Source organism: Melospiza melodia, unplaced genomic scaffold (assembly GCF_035770615.1).
Source record: "Melospiza melodia melodia isolate bMelMel2 unplaced genomic scaffold, bMelMel2.pri scaffold_28, whole genome shotgun sequence".
Classification (NCBI taxonomy): domain Eukaryota; kingdom Metazoa; phylum Chordata; class Aves; order Passeriformes; family Passerellidae; genus Melospiza; species Melospiza melodia.
This window is the reverse complement of record NW_026948600.1, coordinates 9,307,793-9,328,367: the sequence shown is the minus strand read 5'-3', so window position 1 is coordinate 9,328,367 and position 20,575 is coordinate 9,307,793. Positions and strand designations below refer to the sequence as shown.

The window sequence follows — 20,575 nt, the reverse complement described above, 5'->3', positions numbered from 1 at the left end:
CTTGAAGCCCTTCCCGCATTCAGGGCAGGTGAAGGGCATCTCCTCGGTGTGAATCTGCTGGTGGCAGAGGAGATTGGAGCTGGTGTGAAACCTCTTCTGACACTGGGGACACTCATAGGGCCTCTCTCCAGTGTGGGTGTGTTGGTGGGTGAGAGGGCGGAGCTGCAGCTGAAGCCCTTCCCACACTCCCCACACTCGTAGGTTCATTCCCCGGTGTGGATCATGTGGTGGCTGATGAGGTGGTTGCTCTGCATGAAGCTCTTCCCACACTCCAAGCACTTGTAGGGCTTCTCCCCATTTTGAAGTTGCTCATGAGCCACCAGCTCTGAGCTCTGGCTGAAGGTCTGTCCACCTTCCTGGCTCAGGGTAGGTCTTTCCTTCTCAGAGCACCCTGGGCTGGTTTTGGAGCCCATCCTCCTGTGGGATGGAACTTTTCCTCCCCATTGGAATTCTGCACTGTGGCACTGCTCAAAATAGCCTCTTCCACGAGGTTCTGGTGCAGGGATTTGTCCTCCCTGGTCTGCATCCTCAGCTCCTTCTCTGGGGTAGGAAGGACAAGGAGAGGATGGGATTTGCCTCCAGCCACAGGGAAGGGGAAGGAGATCCCGCCAGTGCATCCCCAGCAGGATGGCGTTGGCAGCAGGGTTGTCCTGCAGCTGGGGGCTATGTTGGGCTGGGAGACGGAGCAGGAGAGAGGGGGAAAGGGGCACTGACTTCCTCCTCACCTGCCTGGGTGTCCCAGGGCATCTTCCTCTTCCTTGTAGCCTTCTCCTCCTCCATTCAGCCAAGGTTTGGGAATGGGAAATCCTGGTTTGGGAAAAACAAGGTGTCAATCCCTTGGATTGGGAATTCCTCCCAAGCAAATCCATCTCCAAAAGTCATCTGGTGTCCATAAAAACTTCCAAAAATCAAGGAAAAAAAAAGCCACCAGGAGTGTCCCATTTCCAGTCTCATCCCTCTGGGTTTCTGGTGGTTCCCCTCCTCAGGGATGCTGGGGACACCATGGGTCCTGGGGATTCCTCTCTCCAGGGTCCTGCTTAGGGATGCTGGGGGAATTTCAGGGTCCCCCTCTCCAGCCTCCCCCCACTCCAGGCACTTGGGGCTCCTCTGTCTTCCCACCACCCTGTCCTGGATTTGGGCAAATTTGGGAGAAAACCTCCAAAAGGGTTTTCTCTAAAAAGCAAATTCAAGCAGCCACTCCCCCAACCAGATCAGGAAAATATTTCCTTGGAGAAAACGGGAAAAAACCTCTTTATTTAACAGGCAAAGCATTCACCAGCACAAAAAATGAACAATATTAAACAATAAAACCTCTTGCCGCTACAAAAGAGATGACAAACTCAGAAAGTTCCTCTGTGGGCAGTAGCTCAGCTCAGTCTCTTATCAGTCCCTCTGGCACTGGAAATGCCACAGCCCAGGCTCAGCCTAGTGGGCCGCAGGTGCAAGCTGCTGGTGCGGTTGGGGTGTTCAGTACAGAGCAGGTTTAAACAACTCCAAAGAAAAAGAAAAACCACAGTCCAGGGAACTTCTCTGCCTCAAGTGATCTAAAAACTAGCTAAAATCAAAGGAGAGCTCTTTCCTGCTGTCTGTCCATCTGCAGACAACTGATACCTTATGCTTATGTTTTTCTGTTGTGTTTTGGTGTGCAGCTTTTAGCTTTATATTAAGTGTTACTGAGATATTTTCACAGAGTGGTGAAGACAAAACAATCCTGTTCTAGCTGGAGACTCAAGGACAATCTCTTCAAACTTCAGGCCCAAAGCATAAACAACATGAAAAGAGGACAACAGGCAAGCAAGCAAGGAAGACAAAACGTCATAATTTGAAGCTATTGAAGCTATTAATTGGGCAGTTAACTCCTATATATAAATGTACTAAAATTTACAAAAATGTGAGATCTCGTGACCAAGCCTTCTTTTGCTCCCATCTCAGAGCCATCCAGGCAGAGCCACATCTGTGGCTCCAGTACTCCCAGGGTGTGACCTTTGAAGGCACTTCAATAAATATCTAATTTACTCCACTTAACTCCCTCTGGCCTCTATTCAGCTCCTTAAGGCATCACAACATTCCAGGAGCCGGAATGTGGAGGAGTGAGTGCAGTATCTGAAAACAAACTGCAGCTTCTTCCTCCTGCCCTTCACTCTCAGAGCCAGCCTTCAAGGTGCAGAACTCATTTCTGGGCAAAACGGACCGATGTGGTACAAGCATCATGAAGTCACCCCAGGACACGCCCCTGTCAGGGTCCGGGGGTTCCGTCCCCGCCTCATCTCCGGGCTGCCAGGGGTCCCCCAGCCCCGGTATCGCCCCTTCCCCTCTCCCCACCCCGGGCGTCCCCCGTTCCACAGCCTCGGCTCTCATGGGGATCCCCAAAACCAATGTCCTGCCCTGTCAGTACTGGGCCATCCCCATGTGGACCCCCCGGGACCCCCCTGTGGGGTGATCACGGCTCCTCTCCCCCCGAAAAAGCTCCTCTTAGGGAGCCTGGAGATATCCAGGGCTCGAGTCCGGGTTCTGCTGGCTCCGAACACTCACCAAAAAAAATCCTCCTGGAGACTCCTGGCTGGAGTTATTTGGGAATTTAGCTACTTGAGCTGGGCTTCTTCTGGGACTTTCAGCAGCCTTGTGTTCCTCACTTTGGAGTGAATGAACCTTGTCAGTCTTGCTGGTATCATTTTCTCCCTTTCCTCCAGTGATTTTAACAAACTTTTCAAGGAAGGACAAGAAAATATTTTCTTTTTCACTGGCCATCCACAAAAGCCATTTTCCTCATAAGTTCTCCCATAAGTTCCCCAGGATGAAGGAGGGACTGTGTCCAAGTTTCCAAGAGTTCTTCCAGAAAGAACCACAATTTCCTCAGAGGAAGGAACCATGCTGTTGTCAAAGGCACTTGGGGACAGACAACAGTGCCTGAACTCACTGTGCCAAAATAATGTCGCAATCTGGTTAAGAAAATTGTTAGAGAGATGCCTCTGCACCAATTAAGGTACTAACGAGACCAAATCCAGAGTGGATTTTATTGAACAGTAAATGTGAGGTAGAGAGAGAGATGGAAAGAAAGAGAAAAGGGGGGGAGAGCAATGGAGTGACAAAGGACAGAGACCTCCCCTGGGGCAGGGCAAGTGTGACATTGTGTGTGTTGCCATCCCATTGTAGGGGTTTTACAGCTGAGCCAGTTTGGGTAAGAGGGGTGGTGTTCACCCCCTGAGCAGGGATTACCCCACTGTTTCAGGGTGCAATGTAAGATGTAACCAAATGCATGTTTTCAATCCCCATCTTCATCAACTGTTATAAACAGGTGGGGCAGTGTTCTTTATCTCTTCCATGACTCAGCCCTGATAACGCCCTCCAGGGGAGATATCTTCTGTGAATGGGTCATTGACTGTCCCTGCAGGACTGATAAAATTCCATCATCCCATTGTGGGATGCTCTGCCCAGGGGGAGGATCCAAGCATTCCTATCTGGATATAAGCTGAGCCTTGCAACACCAGGAGCAGCTTGCCTGCTGGACTCCCAGAGGACAAGAGCTCCATAACCACCACTGGACCTTCAGAGGAAGACCAGACCCTTCTACAGGATCACTGCTTCGACAGAATCACGTTCATCACTTCAACAGGACTGCAGCCACCATTTAATGGGACTGCTGCCACCACCCTGACCAACAGTGAGTCAGGTTACATCCTGACTCTGTCAGTTTAAGGCAGTGTTTCTGTATCGTTGCGTGATCTTCATTTTCTTATTAAATTGTAATTCTGTCTTAGACTCTGCCCCAGGTTTGCCTTCAAATAGTACAAAAGACAATGTGCTCATCCCTTGTTTTTCTCCTGAAACAGAAATTCCCATCCCCAAACCTGCACCAGATGGAGGAGAAGTCTGTAAGGAAAAGGAAGATGCCCCGGGACACCCAGGAAGGTGAGGAGGAAGTCAGTGCCCCTTTCCCCCTCTCTCCTGCTCCGTCTCCCAGCCCAGCACGGACCCCGGCTGCAGGACAACCCTGCTGCCAATGCCATCCTGCTAGGGATGCACTGGGGGGATCTCCTTCCCCTTCTATCTGGCACAGAGGCAAATCTCATCCTCTCCTTGTCCTTCTTCCCCCAGACAAGAAACTGAGGATGGAGACCAGAAGGGACAAATCCCCAAAGCAGAACCTCATGGAAGAGGCCATTGTTAGTGACCCCAAGACACAGGAATCCAACTGGGGGGAAAATCCCAGGAGATTCCACAGGAAGAGGGTCTGGAAAGCCAGCTGAGAGCACTCTGAGGAGGAAAGACCCACCCTGGGCCAGGAAGGTGGACAGAGCTTCAACCAGAGGTCGGAGCTGGTGGTCCCTGAGCAGCTTCATGATGGGCAGAAGCCCCACAAGTTTTCGGAGTGTGGGAACAGCTTCAGGCACAGCAGCACCCTGATCAGCCACCAGATGATCCACACTGGGGAATGCTCCTATGAATGTAGGGAGTGTGGGAAAGGCTTTAGCTGCAGCTCCCACCTCATGAGGTGCCAACGCATCCACACTGGGGAGAGGCCCTACGAGTGTCCCGAGTTTGGGAAGAGGTTTCACCCCAGCTCCCATCTCCTCCCGCACTAGCGGATTCACATGGATGAGAGGCCCTTCTGCTGCCCAGACTGTGGGATGGGCTTCAAGCACAGCTCCCACACCATCAGGAACCAGCACATCGACACGGGGGAGAGGCCTTACGAGTGTGGAGAATGTGGGATGAGCTTTAGCCGGAGCTCAAAACTGATCTGCCACCAGAGAACCTAAACCAGGGAATGGCCCTATGAATATTGGGAATGTGGGAAGAGCTTCAGGCTGAAGTCCCTCTTGCTCTACCACCAGAGGATCCACTCTGGGGAAAGGCCATACAATTGCCCTGAGTGTCAGAAGAGGTTTAGCACCATCTCAACTGTCCTCAAGCACCAGCGGTTTCACACTGAGGAGAGGTCCTTCCGCTGTCCTGACTGTATGATTGGCTTCAAGCAGAAATTCCACCTCATCAGGCACCAACACATCCACACTGGGGAGAGGGGCTACGAGTGTCCCCAGAGTCAGAAGAAGTTTCAGACCAGGTCCAATCTCTGCAGCCACCAGCAGATTCAATCAGAGGAGAGGCCCTTCCTCTGCCCTGAGTGCGAGAAGGGCTTCAAGCAAAACTCCAGCCTAGTCACCAACCAGTGCATCCACACTGGGGAGAGGCCCTACAAGTGTCCCCAGTGTGGGAAGAGCTTCACCCAGAGCTCTCAATTGACCACATACCAACGGTAAGGGAAGGCCTGCCAATGCCCCAAGCGCAGGAGGATTTTGTGCACTGTCCCAACTCAAATCATTGGAGTACCCATGTTGGGAAGACCCCTGATGATCCATGTTCCCTATGATCCATGCTGGGAAGACACCTGTACCTTTTCCTGTCCCTGCCAATGTAATGATTTGGAATGGAAAAAAAAGAAGGTCTGGCTATGGCCCTCTCATTACATTCACTCCCACCTCAGGTCATTGCCAGGGCAGGAAATGGACTCTCTCTCTCCCTGAGGAGAAGGGTGAAATTACCAGGAAGGAGAAATTGTGGCCAGGAAGACCCAGTGAGTTCTATTGTAGTTTTCCCTGTAAACAGTTTTATTTATCCCCTCTGTTATCAATATTGTTTCTGTTCTTATTTTTTTCTTATCTCATTGGTGTTCCCAGTAAATTGTTCTTATCCCAGCTCGGGATCTTTGTCTTTTGTGCTTTCCATGGGAGGCGGGAGGGCAGTGAGGGCAGTGCGGTTTTAGCAGGAGCAGGAAATTGGGGAATCCCATTCCTGAAGCCCGGCCCTGGCCCATGGAAACCGAGCATCCCAGCTGGTCCCAGCCCTGGTGGCCATGGCAAAAGCCTTGGGAGCGGGTCCCTGGCTGGGGCTGTGGGAACCTCTTCCCTCTGGTGCCCAGGGACAGGAGGGGAGGGAACGGCTGCAGCTGAGTCAGGGCAGGCTCAGGTTGGATGTCAGGAAAAGGTTTTTTGCCCAGAGGCTGCTGGGGCCCAGCCCAGGCTCCCCAGGGAAGGGTCCCAGCTCCAGGGCTCTCTGAGCTGCAGCAGTGTTTGGACAGCGCTGCCAGGCCCAGGCTGGCATTGTTGGGGTGTCCTGTGCAGGGCCAGCAGTTGGACTGGAGGATCCTGATGGGTCCCTCCCAGCTCAGCCAATTCTGTGGTTCTGGGATCCCGTGAGCCTGGGGATGGGGCTGCCAATGGTTGCCATGGCAACGGGCTGTGGCTGCAGGCCTGAGCTGGTGTCCATGGCAACCACCCCGGTATGGGGTCTCCATGGAGCTGCCAAGGGACTGAGCATAGCAACAGGGAGCTGGTGATGGTTGCCATGGAAACTGACCATAGCAACAGGGTCCTGGCGATGGTTTCCTGCTAAGGATCAGATTTGTCACAGGCCCTCAGAGGGGTTCCATGGGGACATTCTAAGAGTCTCCAGGCTGTTCCACAGCTTGAATGTCACAGGCACAGACAGGGGCTCCATGGAGACCTCCCAGGGCTTTCTGGGGATTGTAAAGAGCCCTGTGGTCAGAGGCAGTCACAGCCATTCCATGGTGACATCCAAGGGCACCTTGGGCTGCAAAGGCACCGATCTGTCACAGACACTCACGGGGGCTCTACGGTGACATCCCAGGAGTCCCCAGGCTGCCAAAGAGCCAGGATGTCCCAGACACTCACATGGTTCCTGTCATGGGCGCAGTGAGACCTTCAGGCAAAATCTATTAGGGAAACTCCTGTTGGGTCATAACATGCAGAAAGGATTCCCAATAGCCCCCATAGATGCCCAAACGTCACCATTGAATCAGAGATGACACAGACTCAGATCAGAAGGCTAAGGGCTAAAAGCCACCTGTTTTTCAATCCTCTTCTTTTATACCTTGGTTTGCTACAGGTGGACCTCACTGGTCCTTTAATCAACACATTTCACATGATTGGCCAATTAAGACAACATCCTTCAGTAAACAACATTATGGAAAAAACAATCTTTTATAAATATTGTCAAGGTGCCAGTTATTGATGTTTGTTTTACATTCGGCCTTTGTGGGCGCTCTCTGGATGTGGGAAACCCTCCTGTAGCAGTTCTGTGCCAGGTAAAAGGAGATGCACAGGACTTTTTTGGTCTTCAGCTTCTTGTGTATTGTTATCTTCTCTAAAGTTTTGCATGCTGTGCATACCAGGCTAAGCATGCTGGATAAACACCTCAAAATGGCTCTAAAATGTACGGTTTCAAGGTCTTTTAAAGTTGTCTCACTTATTAACTCTTAAAATGTATATTATTTCTACTTATCTACCAATTACTCATCCCTTGACTGTCCACATAACCTCTACACTGTGCTTTCCTCGACCAATGACCCTGTGCCACCAACACTGCAGAACATGGAGTAGATGAAGAAGATGAAAGGGACTACATCCAAATTCCTCCATCTTGCTTCCTATCTACATCATATTAAAAATCCCAACACCTAAATTTCTCACCCAAGGCACATGCTATACTACCCTCTAATCTATTTTAGACTTTGATAAATTCTAACCTGTCTCAAAGTCCTGGAAGTCCTCTCCATGGGGGACGGTTAAAGGCAGCGTTTCTCTGGGGGTCAGGACCCCTTTAGAGCAGACAGAGAAATATTCCCTGTGCCCTGGATTCCCACACATTTAACCTAAAACCCTTTAATCCTTGACATGTGAAGTTACCCCAAAATGCTCCAGGTAAGTAGGATTAGAAGGAGAAGAAATAGAGAACAACAGAAAGACAGAAGATCCATAGAAAGAGACGCACATAGGTACCAGCTGCTGGGGTTCCAGCATCACCAACAGAGAAACCCCAGGAGAAGGCAGGATCCAGATCATGGGCTGGCCTCGGGCTCTGGCTTTTAACCCCCTGCTCCTTCATGGGCCCACCCCTGGGGTGGGAATGCCAGTTGCTTGTCCAATCAGAGCCATGGTAGGCACCAGCGGCTGGTGTGTGATTGATTGACAGCTCAGCCAATCAGAACTATGTTAGCACTGCCCGTACTGTGTGACTGACAGCTCTGCCAGGCCAGGGCTGGGGGTGGGGTTCTGTCCCACCACAAACCAAGGCCTGACCCGGCCCTGGCCCCACATGGGCATTCCGAGCATCCCAAGGTGTCTCGGGACATCGATCTCATCCAGCCTCTGACAGCAACCACGATGACAGTACAGAATCTCATGGAATCAAGGGTCAGTTGTGACCTCATGGTGCCTCATGGAATCAAGGAGACCATTGTGGAACTCAGGGGCAGTACGGCTGCAAGGGTCAAAAATTAAACACTGGGGTCCATAGAAAGAAGGAACCATTGTGACACAGCGAGGCCGCATGGAGCCAAGGGAACCCTGTGACTCTGTTGGGGCTCATGAAACCAAGAAGCCATTGTGACATTGCAAGACTTCATGGAATCAAGGAGAATACTGTGACAGTGTGGGGACCCATGAAATCAAGGAACCATAGAACAGGTCTGCCTGCTTTGACCTCCTGGGGGCTGTTTGACAGGTCCCACTGAATTTGACATGTCAAGGGCCACTTCTCATCTGACTGTGAAGCACTGGGGCTCTGTGCTTTCCTTCCTATGGAAAAGAGCTCTCTTTCTTGTCTAGGCTTCTATGCCTGAAATTAGGATTGCACCTCTTAAATTCACTATATGCAAGGGTTTCTCCCAAACAAAATCTGCCAATACAGTCAAGTGTGGCAAGACTTGGCCTCTGGTGACTGCCTCTCATCTGCCCCGGTGCTCGGTGGTTTCCTTCCTATGGAGACCATTGTGACAATGTGGGGGGTTGTGGAGCCAAAGGGCATTGTTACACTGTAGGAACTTGTGGAACCAAGGGAATCATTGTGGCACTGTGAGTACCATGGATCCAAGGGGCCATTATGACACTGTGGAGTCTTGAGGAACTATGGGGGCCATTGTGACACTTTGAGGTCTACTGAAATGCAGGAAACATTGTGACACTGCAGAGTACCAGGGATCCAAGGGACCATTGTGACACTGTGGAGCATCATGGAACCTAGGACATCACTGTGGTTCTGTTGGGCTGCATGGTCCCAAGGGGCCAATGTGAACCCACGGGGCTTTGTGGAACCAAGAGGCAATTGTACTATTTCAGGGCCTCATGGGTCCAAAGGGTCATTGTGATCCTGCAGGGCACCGTGGACCCGTGGAGAAAATTGTGGTAATGCAAGGCCCCATGGAATCATGGAGACCATTGTGACCCTGCAGGGCCTCATGGAGGGAAGGGGCCATTGTGACACTATGGGAAGTTGTGGAGCCAAGGGGATCATTGTGGTACCACTGGAGCCCATGGAACCAAGGGGCCATGGTGACCAAGAGGAGCTTCATGGAACCAATAGATAATTATGATAGCCTGGGCTTTTGGAACCATGGAGACCATTTAGATCCTTAAAGACTTGTGTAACCAAGGGGCCGTTATGACACCAGAGGGCATCATGGAAGCAAGAGAACCATTGTGACACTGCAGGGCCCTGTGGAACCAAGGGAACGTGAAATAGGTGTGCCTGCCTTGGACTCACAGGGTTCACCTGACAGGTCTGGCTGACCTTGGAATGTGGAAGGCCACTCCTATCTGCCCCTGAAACACTGGGGCTCTGGGCTTTCCTTTGTATAGAAAAGAACTGTCCATCTTTTCCAGGTATCCATGGCCAAAACTTTGATTCCACCTCCAAATTTCTGTGTATCCAAGGAATACTGCCAGACAAAAGTTGCCAGGACAGAGAGGTCTGGCTGGTCTTTGATTCCTGAGTGCCAGCACTTACCTGTTTTGCAAACACTTGAAAGGGCTCTGTGCTTTTCTTTTTATGGAAGAAAAACATCCGTCTTCTCCAGGCACAAATGTCTGAAATTAGGATTCCACATCCATAATTTCAAATATCCAATGGTTGGTCCAAGCAAACACGCCAGGACAGACAGGTCAAGCTTGCCTTGGCCTCTAGTGGTTGCCATGCATCAGCTTCTGAAACATGGGGGCTCCGTAGCTTTCTTCCTATGGCGACCAATGTGACATTTGGGAGCCTTGTGAAATGAAGGGGCCATTGTGACACTGCAGAGCACCATGGATCCAAGGGACATCATTGTGGCTCTGTTGGGCTGCATGGTCCCAAGGGACCATTGCAAATCAGCAATGTGAGAATTAGCCCAGCTGTAACTCAGAGTCAGCCAGATTTTACCCCGGAAGAACTGGGCGTGAGTTTCAAGTCCTAGGAGTCATTCAAAGAACAAATTAAAATCAATCATGAGGTGGATCATTAACAATTTTCCAGATGCCTCTGCTGATAAAATCCATACCACTGAATTTTGCAACTCAGTGGGAGTTGATCTGTATAATTTTTGATCAAAAGGGACCCCATTGCACTCTGCGTGCTCCCCATCTTCCATACCACACTTGACCAGCAAGCAGTGTGTTGAAAACTCAATCCGTTGGTAAGTCCTAACTCGGGAACTCCCCTCAAACCTGCCTTTCTCAAACCTTTAATGATGGTCCAAGATGGCAATGACCATGCTGTCTTGGAGCATCATGCCCTGGAGATTCAAGACAGAACGAGCCAAAAAATGGCTCAGGAGCCTGACCACCCTCCCTCCATCTTGGCTCCTCCACTTCCTGCTACCACAACTTTCGCCGCTGCCCTGAAAAAAGCTCCAGACTCCAACCACACAACTACGGGTCCTGCCCTCACTGTCAATCATTCCCTCTCCACACTGGACCATGCCTCCAATTAAGGAAGGAGACTGGCACATAGCCTCGAAATTCCTCATTGCCCTGTTATGTTATGACAAAAGGGGGCAGAATCCCAGGTATCAGCTACTGGTTTGCAGAGAAATCAAGGATCTTTGTATCCAAAGACCATAGGAAGGACTTACCTTGCTTTAATGAAGTAATGAGGGCCATGTTTACAGCACACGTCTGTAAACATGATGAACACATGTCTGTAAACATGAACACCTATGATTTAAAATATATTATGTTGTTGTCACCTACAGAAAACACCCGGTGGGAAGAGGGGTGGAAGTGTTTATTATGCTAATAGCAATGACTATGCTAATAATGAAGCAAGGGCGGAATTGACAATCAACTATCTAGCTGGAGAATGACAACACAGCCTACCAGATGATCAAGCAGTAGGTATCGCCAGAGAAGTATTGGATGATGTCAAAGAGATGGCTTTGAAAGCTTTAATCCAGGTATCAGATGGTAACACCCCCAATTTGAAATAATTTGGGTGGCTGCAGCTAAAGCTCTAGGACAATCAGACCATCCTGGGTGCCTGTTAAGTAAGCAAACCAATGCTACCTCCCTCACAATGAGTGGCCTGCTCTCAGACATAGAGACCATCAGACATGCCACCGTGCAGAACAGCGATAGAGTTTTAACTCTGGGCATATGGGCATGGCTGTGTAGACTCTGAGGGCATGTGTTGCATGAACCTCTCCATCCACAGCGAGTCAATCAACAAGAGCATTCAGGTACTGAAGGAAGGGTTGAAGAAGCTTCAAGTGGAAAACAACAACTGGTTCAATAAACTCTTCCAATCCAAGGGACTAAAGGGTTGGATGATGTCTATCTAAAACAGGACTATTCATTCTCTTAGTGGTTGTTGCTGCATTGTTAATTGTCCCATGTTTGTTTGGATGCTTTTAGAAAGTCTTACAAAATTCTTTCAGTTCCATCTTTGTTGTAAAACAGAAAGGGGGAAGATACCTAACACAGGCTCCTCATGGGCACCTTGGACAAGAGAATTGGAGGCCAGGATGGCACAAAAACCTCTCAGAGACTCAATTTTGGAAGGAAATTCCTTAAAAGTACCTAAAAGTATACTTAAATCCATAAAGTACCTTAAAAACCTTGAGTATCTCAAAGTGTTAATAAGCCTTTCTAAGTTTCAGTACAAAGCTCTCCAGGGACTCATTAAAGCAGATAATTGGGGCCATGATGGCACAAACCTTTCACACAGTGTGTATCAAAAGGGAAACACCAAGTACCTTAAAATAACTGAAGTACCCTGCAGTATTAATGAGCCCCACAGAGTGTTGTTACTGAGAAAGCCTCTCCAGGGAGTAATTACCGCAGAAAATTGGAGGCCACTTGCACAAAGCTCTCAGAGACTCCAAGGCAAAAGCCAAACTCAAAGTCCTTTGAAAAACGCTGTGAGCATGAAGGAGCCCCCAGGGCCATTGTTGAGCAAGGCTCCCCAGGGACTCCTTCCAGCAGATTCTTGAGGCCACTGGGATGTGGTCTAGGGGCGGATGCTGATGGCAGGACAAGGGGCTGACAGTGCCCAGCCTGGCTGGTGCTGTTCCAGGAGCCCCCAGGGCCTCAGGACAAGGTGTCTCCTCATAGCCCTTGGTGGCACAGACACTGCTGTGCCCCAGGGCATCTAGACTTGGCTTCTCTTTGTCCCCACCTGCCATCACTGCCTCCAATTCTCTGCTCTGCCTGGGGCCTGGGGACACTTTCTCAGTCGTGTCCCTCAGTGGGACCCATTAAATGTCCAAGAAATTTTGGAGTTGGATTCTGACTTGGAGTTCTGGAGAGGTTTCCTCAGCTCCCTCTCAGGGACTGATGTTCAGGGCCTGAGCACAAAGCCCCAGAGGCTCATTAAAGTCCTTGTGCTGTATCTGTGCTGCTGAGCTGGGCTGGGCTCCTGGCACAGAGGCAGCGCCTGGTAACCAAGAGGAGCTTCAAAAGCACATTTCTCTCGATGAGCAGCTTTTCTGCCAGCCCAGTAGAGCTGGGGCACTGCCTGCAGCCACCCTGGGCACAGCACAGAGGCACAGAGAGCTTCAATCAGTCAGGGCTGGGAAGGTGCTGAGAAGTGCTGGGGCAGAATCACTGCCAGCCCTTGGCACAGGAACCTCTGGCTGCAGGACAATGCAGCTGCAGCTCCTGGAGCCATCTCCTAAAGCTGGAACATCCCAATGCCTACAGACTCTGTGAGTACATTCTCTGATTGTCTCTTGTGCAGAGCAGCCAGGTGTGCCCAGGGCTGTCCTGCAGAGAAGGGTTCTGCATCCCAGGGTGCTGTGCTGGGGCAGGGACTCTGCTGCCTGCCAGGGACAGCTCTCAGCCAGCCCTGGCAGCTGCTCCCAGCACTGGGGGACAAGATCTGGGTGGGAGGAGACAGCTGGTAAGGCTTGGAAGTGTTCTTCTTGTGTGGGGAGGATGCTGCATGGTTCAGGACTGCTCCCAGCAGAGCATTTGACTGTAGAATATTTCCAAGTAGATTTTACAGGGAGCATAGTGAAGCAGGGGCTGCAGAAAAGGGAAAATCCTGCTTGTTTTAATCAACTGGTCTGGGTTGGAAATTGCACATAGATATTCATCACTCAGTTAAGGTTGGAAAATTACATTCTCTGTGATCTTAATAAAACAGGCAGCAACAGCGATTAGCACAGGACGCCCATGGCAGCATAAGTGTCACTTTTCCAGATTCCTCAGGGTTGCTCTGACTTTGCCATCAGAGCCTGCAGAGCCAGAGCTGCCCCTGGGCAGTGCCTGAGCTGGGAGGGGTCTGCAGGGCAGAGCTGAGCCCCCAGGGCTGGGCTGGGCTCTGGCAGCACTGGCAGGGCCCAGCCCTGGGCACAGGGAAGGAGCTGCTGGCAGGGACAGCTCCAGGCAGCAGAGCCCTGGGCAGGCAGTGGGGGAAAAGTGCCCCCAGGCTGTGCTGGGATATTTCAAGTCCTCTCCAAACCCAACTATGTCATGATTACTTTTTTACAGATCCCATGCCAAGGCACAGTAAATGTCCAACCGCAGCTCCATCAGGCACTTCCTCCTGCTGGCATTGGCAGACACGCGGCAGCTGCAGCTCCTGCACTTCTGCCTCTTGCTGGGCATCTCCCTGGCTGCCCTCCTGGCCAACGGCCTCATCATCAGCGCCGTAGCCTGCGGCCACCACCTGCACACGCCCATGTTCTTCTTCCTGCTCAACCTGGCCCTCAGCGACCTGGGCTCCATCTGCACCACTGTCCCCAAAGCCATGCACAATTCCCTCTGGGACACCAGGAACATCTCCTACGCTGGATGTGCTGCCCAAGTCTTTCTGATTTTCTTCTTCCTGTCAGCAGAGTATTTCCTCCTGACCATTATGTCCTATGACCGCCACGTGTCCATCTGCAAACCCCTGCACTACGGGACCCTCCTGGGCAGCAGAGCTTGTGCCCACATGGCAGCAGCTGCCTGGGCCAGTGCCTTTCTCAATGCTCTCATGCACACAGCCAATACATTTTCCCTGCCCCTGTGCCAGGGCAATGCCCTGGGCCAGTTCTTCTGTGAAATCCCACAGATCCTCAAGCTCTCCTGCTCCAAATCCTACCTCTGGGAACTTGGGCTCATTGCAGTTAGTGTCTGTTTGGTATTTGGTTGTTTTGTGTTCATTGTTTTCTCCTATGTGCAGATCTTCAGGGCTGTGCTGAGGATCCCCTCTGAGCAGGGACGGCACAAAGCCTTTTCCACCTGCCTCCCTCACCTGGCCGTGGTCTCCCTATTCCTCAGCACTAGTACATTTTATTATCTTAAGCCCCCCTCCATGTCCTCCCCATCCCTGGATCTGGCCCTGTCAGTTCTGTACTCGGTGGTGCCTCCAGCCCTGAACCCCCTCATCTACAGCTTGAGGAACCAGGAGCTCAAGGCTGCAGTGTGGAGACTGAGGACTGGATGGTTTCAGAAGCATTAAACTGCTGGGCTGTTTTTGCAAATCACATGTAATAAAAGTCATCTTTGATGCTTCTTGATGGTTTCATTTTGGTCATTCTTTATCTATTTATTTCACTTTTTAAATCTTGTCCACTAATAAATATAAATATTTGTGCCATTTTTCATTTTGTTTCTCTCCACCTTCCCTGTGGCCCCAGACTGTCCAATAAGGGACTGCACTCTTTGTTGCTTTAAAGAAACTAAAGGATCTCCCAGCAGAGTTTTCTGCAGAGATGGCCTTTTGTTGCCTTCTCTGGAGCTGCAGCAGCAATGTCTCTGTGCAGATCGGGGGGCTGATCAGGGCTTCCCCAGCAGCTGTGCCCAGCAGCAGCAGCACTTCGCGTTGCCAGTGCTGCTGCCGTGGCCCTGCCCCGCTGCCCTGGTGGCCCTGGTGTTGCTGCAGGGCCCAAGTGCTCTCGGGGCCAGGCACAACCCTGGGGGTGGCAGTGCCGGGGCTGCAGCAGGGACAGGCCATGGGCACTGCAGGGGCAGCGCTGACGCCTCAGCCCAGGGCCTGGGGGCTCCAGGCTCCTTGCCCAGGCTCTCTCAAGAACACAGCCAGGCCAATGCTCAGCACAGAAAATCACCGTGAGCAGCCCCAGGCTGGCCGTGGGCAGGCTGGGGGCAAACAGCATGGCTGGGGCTCTGCAAGGGCCCTGGGGCAGACGGGAAGGAGCAGCAGAGCAGGGGCTGATCCATCCCCAGTGCGCTGCACAGCCCAGGGCAGTGTCCCAGAGTGTCCTCATGGAGCTGCCAACAACATCCCCCCCTCTGCAGCCCTGGCCTCTCCCCCAGCTCACACAGGTGCCCCATCCTTGCAGGCACAGACACGGCAGCACTGGCTCAGCAGCCCCTGTTTGCATTGCACAGAGCAGGGGGAGCACCCCCATGCTGTTGCTGTGGGGACATGAACCTGAGGGAGCACAAATGCCATCAGCCCCTGGGGCCAGCAAGGGCTGGGGGACACCAGGGAAACCACTCAGCTATGTCCTGGCCTCTGCACTCAGCCAGAAATTTTGTTCCCATCAGCTGGGAGTTTCCTGTCCCACTTCAGAATCTGTTGCTCAGAGCCAGGGCTGCCTGGCATCCCCCCCCAAACTGCCCTGAGCATTTCGCTTGCTTCACCTTTGCTTTCTGTACTCTTTGCTTGTACAAATTTCTTCCTCTTGCCCACCCCTGTTCCCTGCCTGGCAAACAGCCCATCCCTGTTTGCCCTTTCCTCTCTGGCCCCACTCCCCATTGCAGTTCCTGACTTGGCACCATGGGAAGGTCCCTTGGGCAGCAGGATCATCCTACAAGTGATGCAGGAATTGTCTGCAAGCTCCTGCAGTGCCTGGTGCTGCTCCCTTGCCAGAGGCACCCCAGGCCAGGGGGGCACATCTGGGCTGCTGTGTCTGCCTCTGGGGCTCCCTGTTCTGGGCAATGAGGAGGAGCTGCAGAGGCTCTGCAGGACTGACAGGATGGGCTTTGGGGCCAGCAGGAGAAACTGAGGGACCTGGGCTGCTGGAGCTTCTGAAGAGGAGGCCCAGGACTCATCCTGCAACTGCTCCAAGGGTGGTTCCAGAGAACCCCAGAGTCAGCAAGGCCGGATAAGGCCTTGGAGATCATACAGTCCAACCTGTCCCCTGACACTGCCTTGTCTCCCCTGAGCTTCCTTTTCTGCAGGACAAACAACCCCAGCTCCCTCAGCCACTCCTCACAGCCCTTCTGCTGCAGGCCCCTCACCAGCCTTGTTGCCCTTCTCTGGACACGCTCCAGCCTCTCCATGTCCTTCCTAAATTGGAGGGCCACAACTGGACACAGCACTCCAGATGCTGCCCAAGCAGTGCTGAGCAGAGGGGAAGAATCCCTGCCCTGCTCCTGCTGGCCACACCATTCCTGATCCAGGCCAGGAGCCATTGGCCTTCTTTCCCACCTGGGCACACTGCTGCCTCATGTCCAGCCTGCTGTCCATCAGTCCCTGCAGGTCCCTTTCTGCCTGGCTGCTCTCCAGCCACTCTGTCCCCAGCCTGTAGCACTGCAGGGGTTGTTGTGGCCAAAGTGCAGGACTCGGCACTTGGTCTTGTTCAACCTCACCTTGTTGGATTTGGGCCCTGGATCCAGCCTGTCCAGGTCCCTGTGCAGAGCCCTCCTTCCCTCCAGCAGATCCACACTCACACCCAGCTCGGTGTCATCTGCAAATTTGCTGATGCTGGACTCAGTCCCCTCATGCAGATCGTCAGTGCAGACATTGAAATCCACGCTGGCTGGCTCTGATCCCTCGGCCATCCTGTGGGTGCCCTGGGATGGCATTCAAGGTGATCTGTACCATAACCTTGCTGGGCACCCAGGTCAGGCTGACAGGCCTGGAGTTCCCCAGATCCTCCTTCCAGCCCTTCTTGGGGATGGGCTCACATTGGCACATCCAGTCCCCTGGGGCCTCCCTGCTGAGCCAGCACTGATGGTAAATGATGGAGAGCAGCTTGGGGAGCTCATCCACAGCTTCCCCACCCCCGTAGGATGGATCCCATCTGCTCCCAGAGACACCTGTGAGCATCTGAGTGGCTCAGCAGGTCCCCAGCTTTTTCCTCCTGGATTACAGGGGGCCTGTTCTGCTCCCTGTGCCCATTCACCAGCTCAGGTCAAGTCTTTTCTTGATGTAAACCTGTCCTAATATTGAAAATTGAGACAAAGAAGGTGTTAAGTAGGTCAGCCTTTTCCTTATCTTTAGTTACTATATTCTCCACTGCATCCAATAAAGAGTAGAGGTTCTCCTTATCCCTCTCTTTGGTTTAATTTTTTATAAAAATATTTTGCATTTATTTACAGCAGCTGCCAGGTTAAGTTCTCATTGAGCTTTCATGTCTCAGCTTTTCTTTCTGCTTAACCTAGCAAGATCCTTAAACATTTTTTAAGTTGCCTGACCTTCTGTTCAAAGTTGATGCTCTCTCTTTTTTCCTCTGAGTTCCCACAAAAGCTCCATGGGCAGCCAGGCCAGTCATTTTCCTCAATCGCTCATCTTTTGCCACACTAGGAAAATTACTATCTTGAAATGTGTCTATCCTTCCTGGACCCCTTTGTTTTTAAGGGCTGTTTCTCTTTAAAAAAATCAGTACCTGATTTGGTACTCCCCAAATCTGTATCCTAAATAGGCCAAAGTCTGCCCTTCCTAATTCCAATGTAGAAGTTTTCTTGCTGCCCCTCCTTCTTTCAGAGAACATTGAAAATTTGATTATTTCATGGTCAGTGTGCCCCAGGCAGCCTCCAAGCCCCACATCTGCCACCAGCCCTTCTCTGTGAACAGCAGCAGACAGAGCTTTCCTTGGCAGTGGGAGTGTTACCAAAAATACAGTACAACAGAAAATTCCTTAACCCCAATGTAGCATTAAGACACTGCATTCTTTATTCAGCTGGATGCACGGGGGAGAGCTCCTCCCAAAACCCTGCAGGCTGAGTACAGGAAAGTTTCTGTTTATATTCTGTAATTTGCGCACATATTCATTGATTGTCCTGGACTAAACACAAATATGATAATGGTTTCCCCAAAATCATTAACACATTTCCTCTCCTCATTACCCATGTGTTCTTCTGTCCTGGGGGTCTCTCTGATGGTCCCTGGTGGTCGTGGACCCCAATGTTCCAGTGGGCCTGGCTGAGCTGGCAGGACACTGAGGCTGCTGAACTTGCTGTTCCCCTTCTCACACAATGGGCATTGTGTGGTTTCCACAGGCCTGGGGTTTTGGAGAACAAGCTCCAGGTGTCAGCTCATCTGGTGTAGACAATTAATCATCTGGTAACATGAGGTCACAGACTGGGCTATGACATCACAGAGCGGGTTATGTTTGGTCATGGAAAAGCTATGGCATCATAGACTGCCTCTGTGACATCGCAGAGCCAACTGTGACCTCACAGGGCAGAGATCTGACATCACAGAGCAGAATATGACATCACAGTGTTGGCCCTGACACAGAGACCAGCTGTGTGACATTAGACAATGGGCTGTGACATCACAGAGCCAGCTGTGATATCACAGGCAGATGTTGGACATCACACAGCAGACTATGACATCACAGATTTCGCTGTAACATCAGAGACCAGTTGTGTGACATTAGAGACTGGGATGTAACATCACCGAGCAGGCTGTGACATCCCCGAGGGGCTGTGTGACATCCCAGCAGGGCTGTGTCAGGTCACTGGGTTGGTCACTCTGCCCCAGCTCCCCCTCACAGTTTCTCCCAACAAGTCCAATGCTGTTCATGCCCAGCAGGGTCCCTGTCCCCTGGGATCCCCCCGGCCCACCTGGAGCCACAGCCTCCACCAAACAATGTTCCACAGGATCCACCCCAGAGCCTGACAGGGGACAAGGGGCCAGGGCTGTGTGACCAGGACATCAAGGACAGGGATTATCCAGGTCACTGTGGCCTGGGTTGGGTTGGCCAGGGCAGGAAAGATGTCTGGCAGCTGGAGCAGGGTCTGGGAAGGGCCTCCAAGGTGGGGCTGCAGCCCTTGGGCTGTGAGCAGAGGCTGAGGGAGCTGGGCTGGTCCAGCCCGGAGCAGGGAAGGCTGAGGGGCTCCTCATCCCAGCCTGGCAGTGCCAGCCAGGAGGGGATGGAGAACACAGAGCCAGGCTCTTTACCGGGGGCTGGGGGGAGACAAAAGCCAATGGGTGGAAGAGGAAAGGAGAGATCAGCCAGGACAGGAGGAGATGAAATGAGTCAGGCTGCTTTCAGCTTTTCCTCAGCACCAAAAGCAGCCTGACCTCTCTCCTCCATCCACCACTGACAACTTTGCAAATCAGGAATTGTTGGAGCTGTTGTGCACCACACCAGGATGAGCATCCTGATGCAAGAACTGAATCGTGTTTTTATCTATCATAAAACCATGTTTGTCTGAAAGTAATTTTAGTATGGAAATCACCTCTGGATGGCAGAATCATCAGACACTGCTGGGATGTTTCCCCTAGCTCAGGGAAGAGCGTGATTTTTGTTAAACTGTGTCCTGTTCAACTTTGGTCTGTTGGCCATGAATTGAAACTTTCTGCGCCTCTGAGTCTCATCAGTTCCTGACCCCCAAAGGACACAAACCTGATGAGTTTTGGCTCCCATCCCAGCGGTAGCACTTGCATCTCCCTCTATCCCCAGAGCAGAGCTCCCTTGTCCCACAAAGTCCCTGGCAAAGGAGGGATGAAGGAAACAGGACAGGCTGTGGGGATCAGGTGCAAGGCAGAGCCAGGGAGAAGAATGGCTTTTGCATCTGATGGAGCTGTGCCTTCCCTTGGCTTTGTTGGCTGACAACAAATGAACATCCCTCTGTCGAGAGAAGGAGACCCGGACACCAGATGGTTCATCACAGGTCCAGTTTATAGAAGAAAGCATCAAACACTTATACAGCAAATAATAGGCTTATGAATATTCTGTAAGCCAAGCAATCTATTGGTTAAACTATACTATTAACTCATCCACATTCCTTTGGGCCTACGTTCTCTACTTCTCATACCTCGCTGTCCATTTCTTTATCATACTCCACTAGGCCCAAGGACACCTTATCTTGCAGGTGCAAGATTTGGAATTAACCACGGTCTTGTACTTTTCCATCCTCTAGTCAGCTACATTCCCAACAGACACCCTGCCTGCAAAAAGGCCTCTGCCCTAGTTAGGACATCTCTACCAAATTAATTCGGCTGTGTCCTCTCTCCTCAAGCCACTCTTTGACAAAACTCTCCACATCCCTCTGTGTCTCGGGCAGCTCCTTCTCCAAGGACAGCTGGTGAGAGTTGGAGCCAAGGAGCTGAAAGCTGCAGGTGCAGCCTGGGCTGGAGGGAGCTCAGATTTGCACAAGGCTGCTCTGAGTGCCAGGGC

At 51.7% G+C, this 20,575-nt stretch overlaps 1 protein-coding gene across 1 annotated transcript; it reads left to right on the top strand.

The window, feature by feature from the left end:
* The first annotated feature begins 2,193 nt into the window (after nt 1–2,193).
* On the top strand, nt 2,194–14,908 carry LOC134433897 (olfactory receptor 14J1-like). Its single transcript, XM_063182595.1, has 4 exons — nt 2,194–2,241; nt 4,584–4,707; nt 14,108–14,628; nt 14,897–14,908. Exons 1-4 carry the CDS (start codon nt 2,194–2,196, stop codon nt 14,906–14,908), a joined length of 705 nt encoding a protein of 234 aa, XP_063038665.1.
* The last annotated feature ends 5,667 nt before the right edge of the window (nt 14,909–20,575 follow it).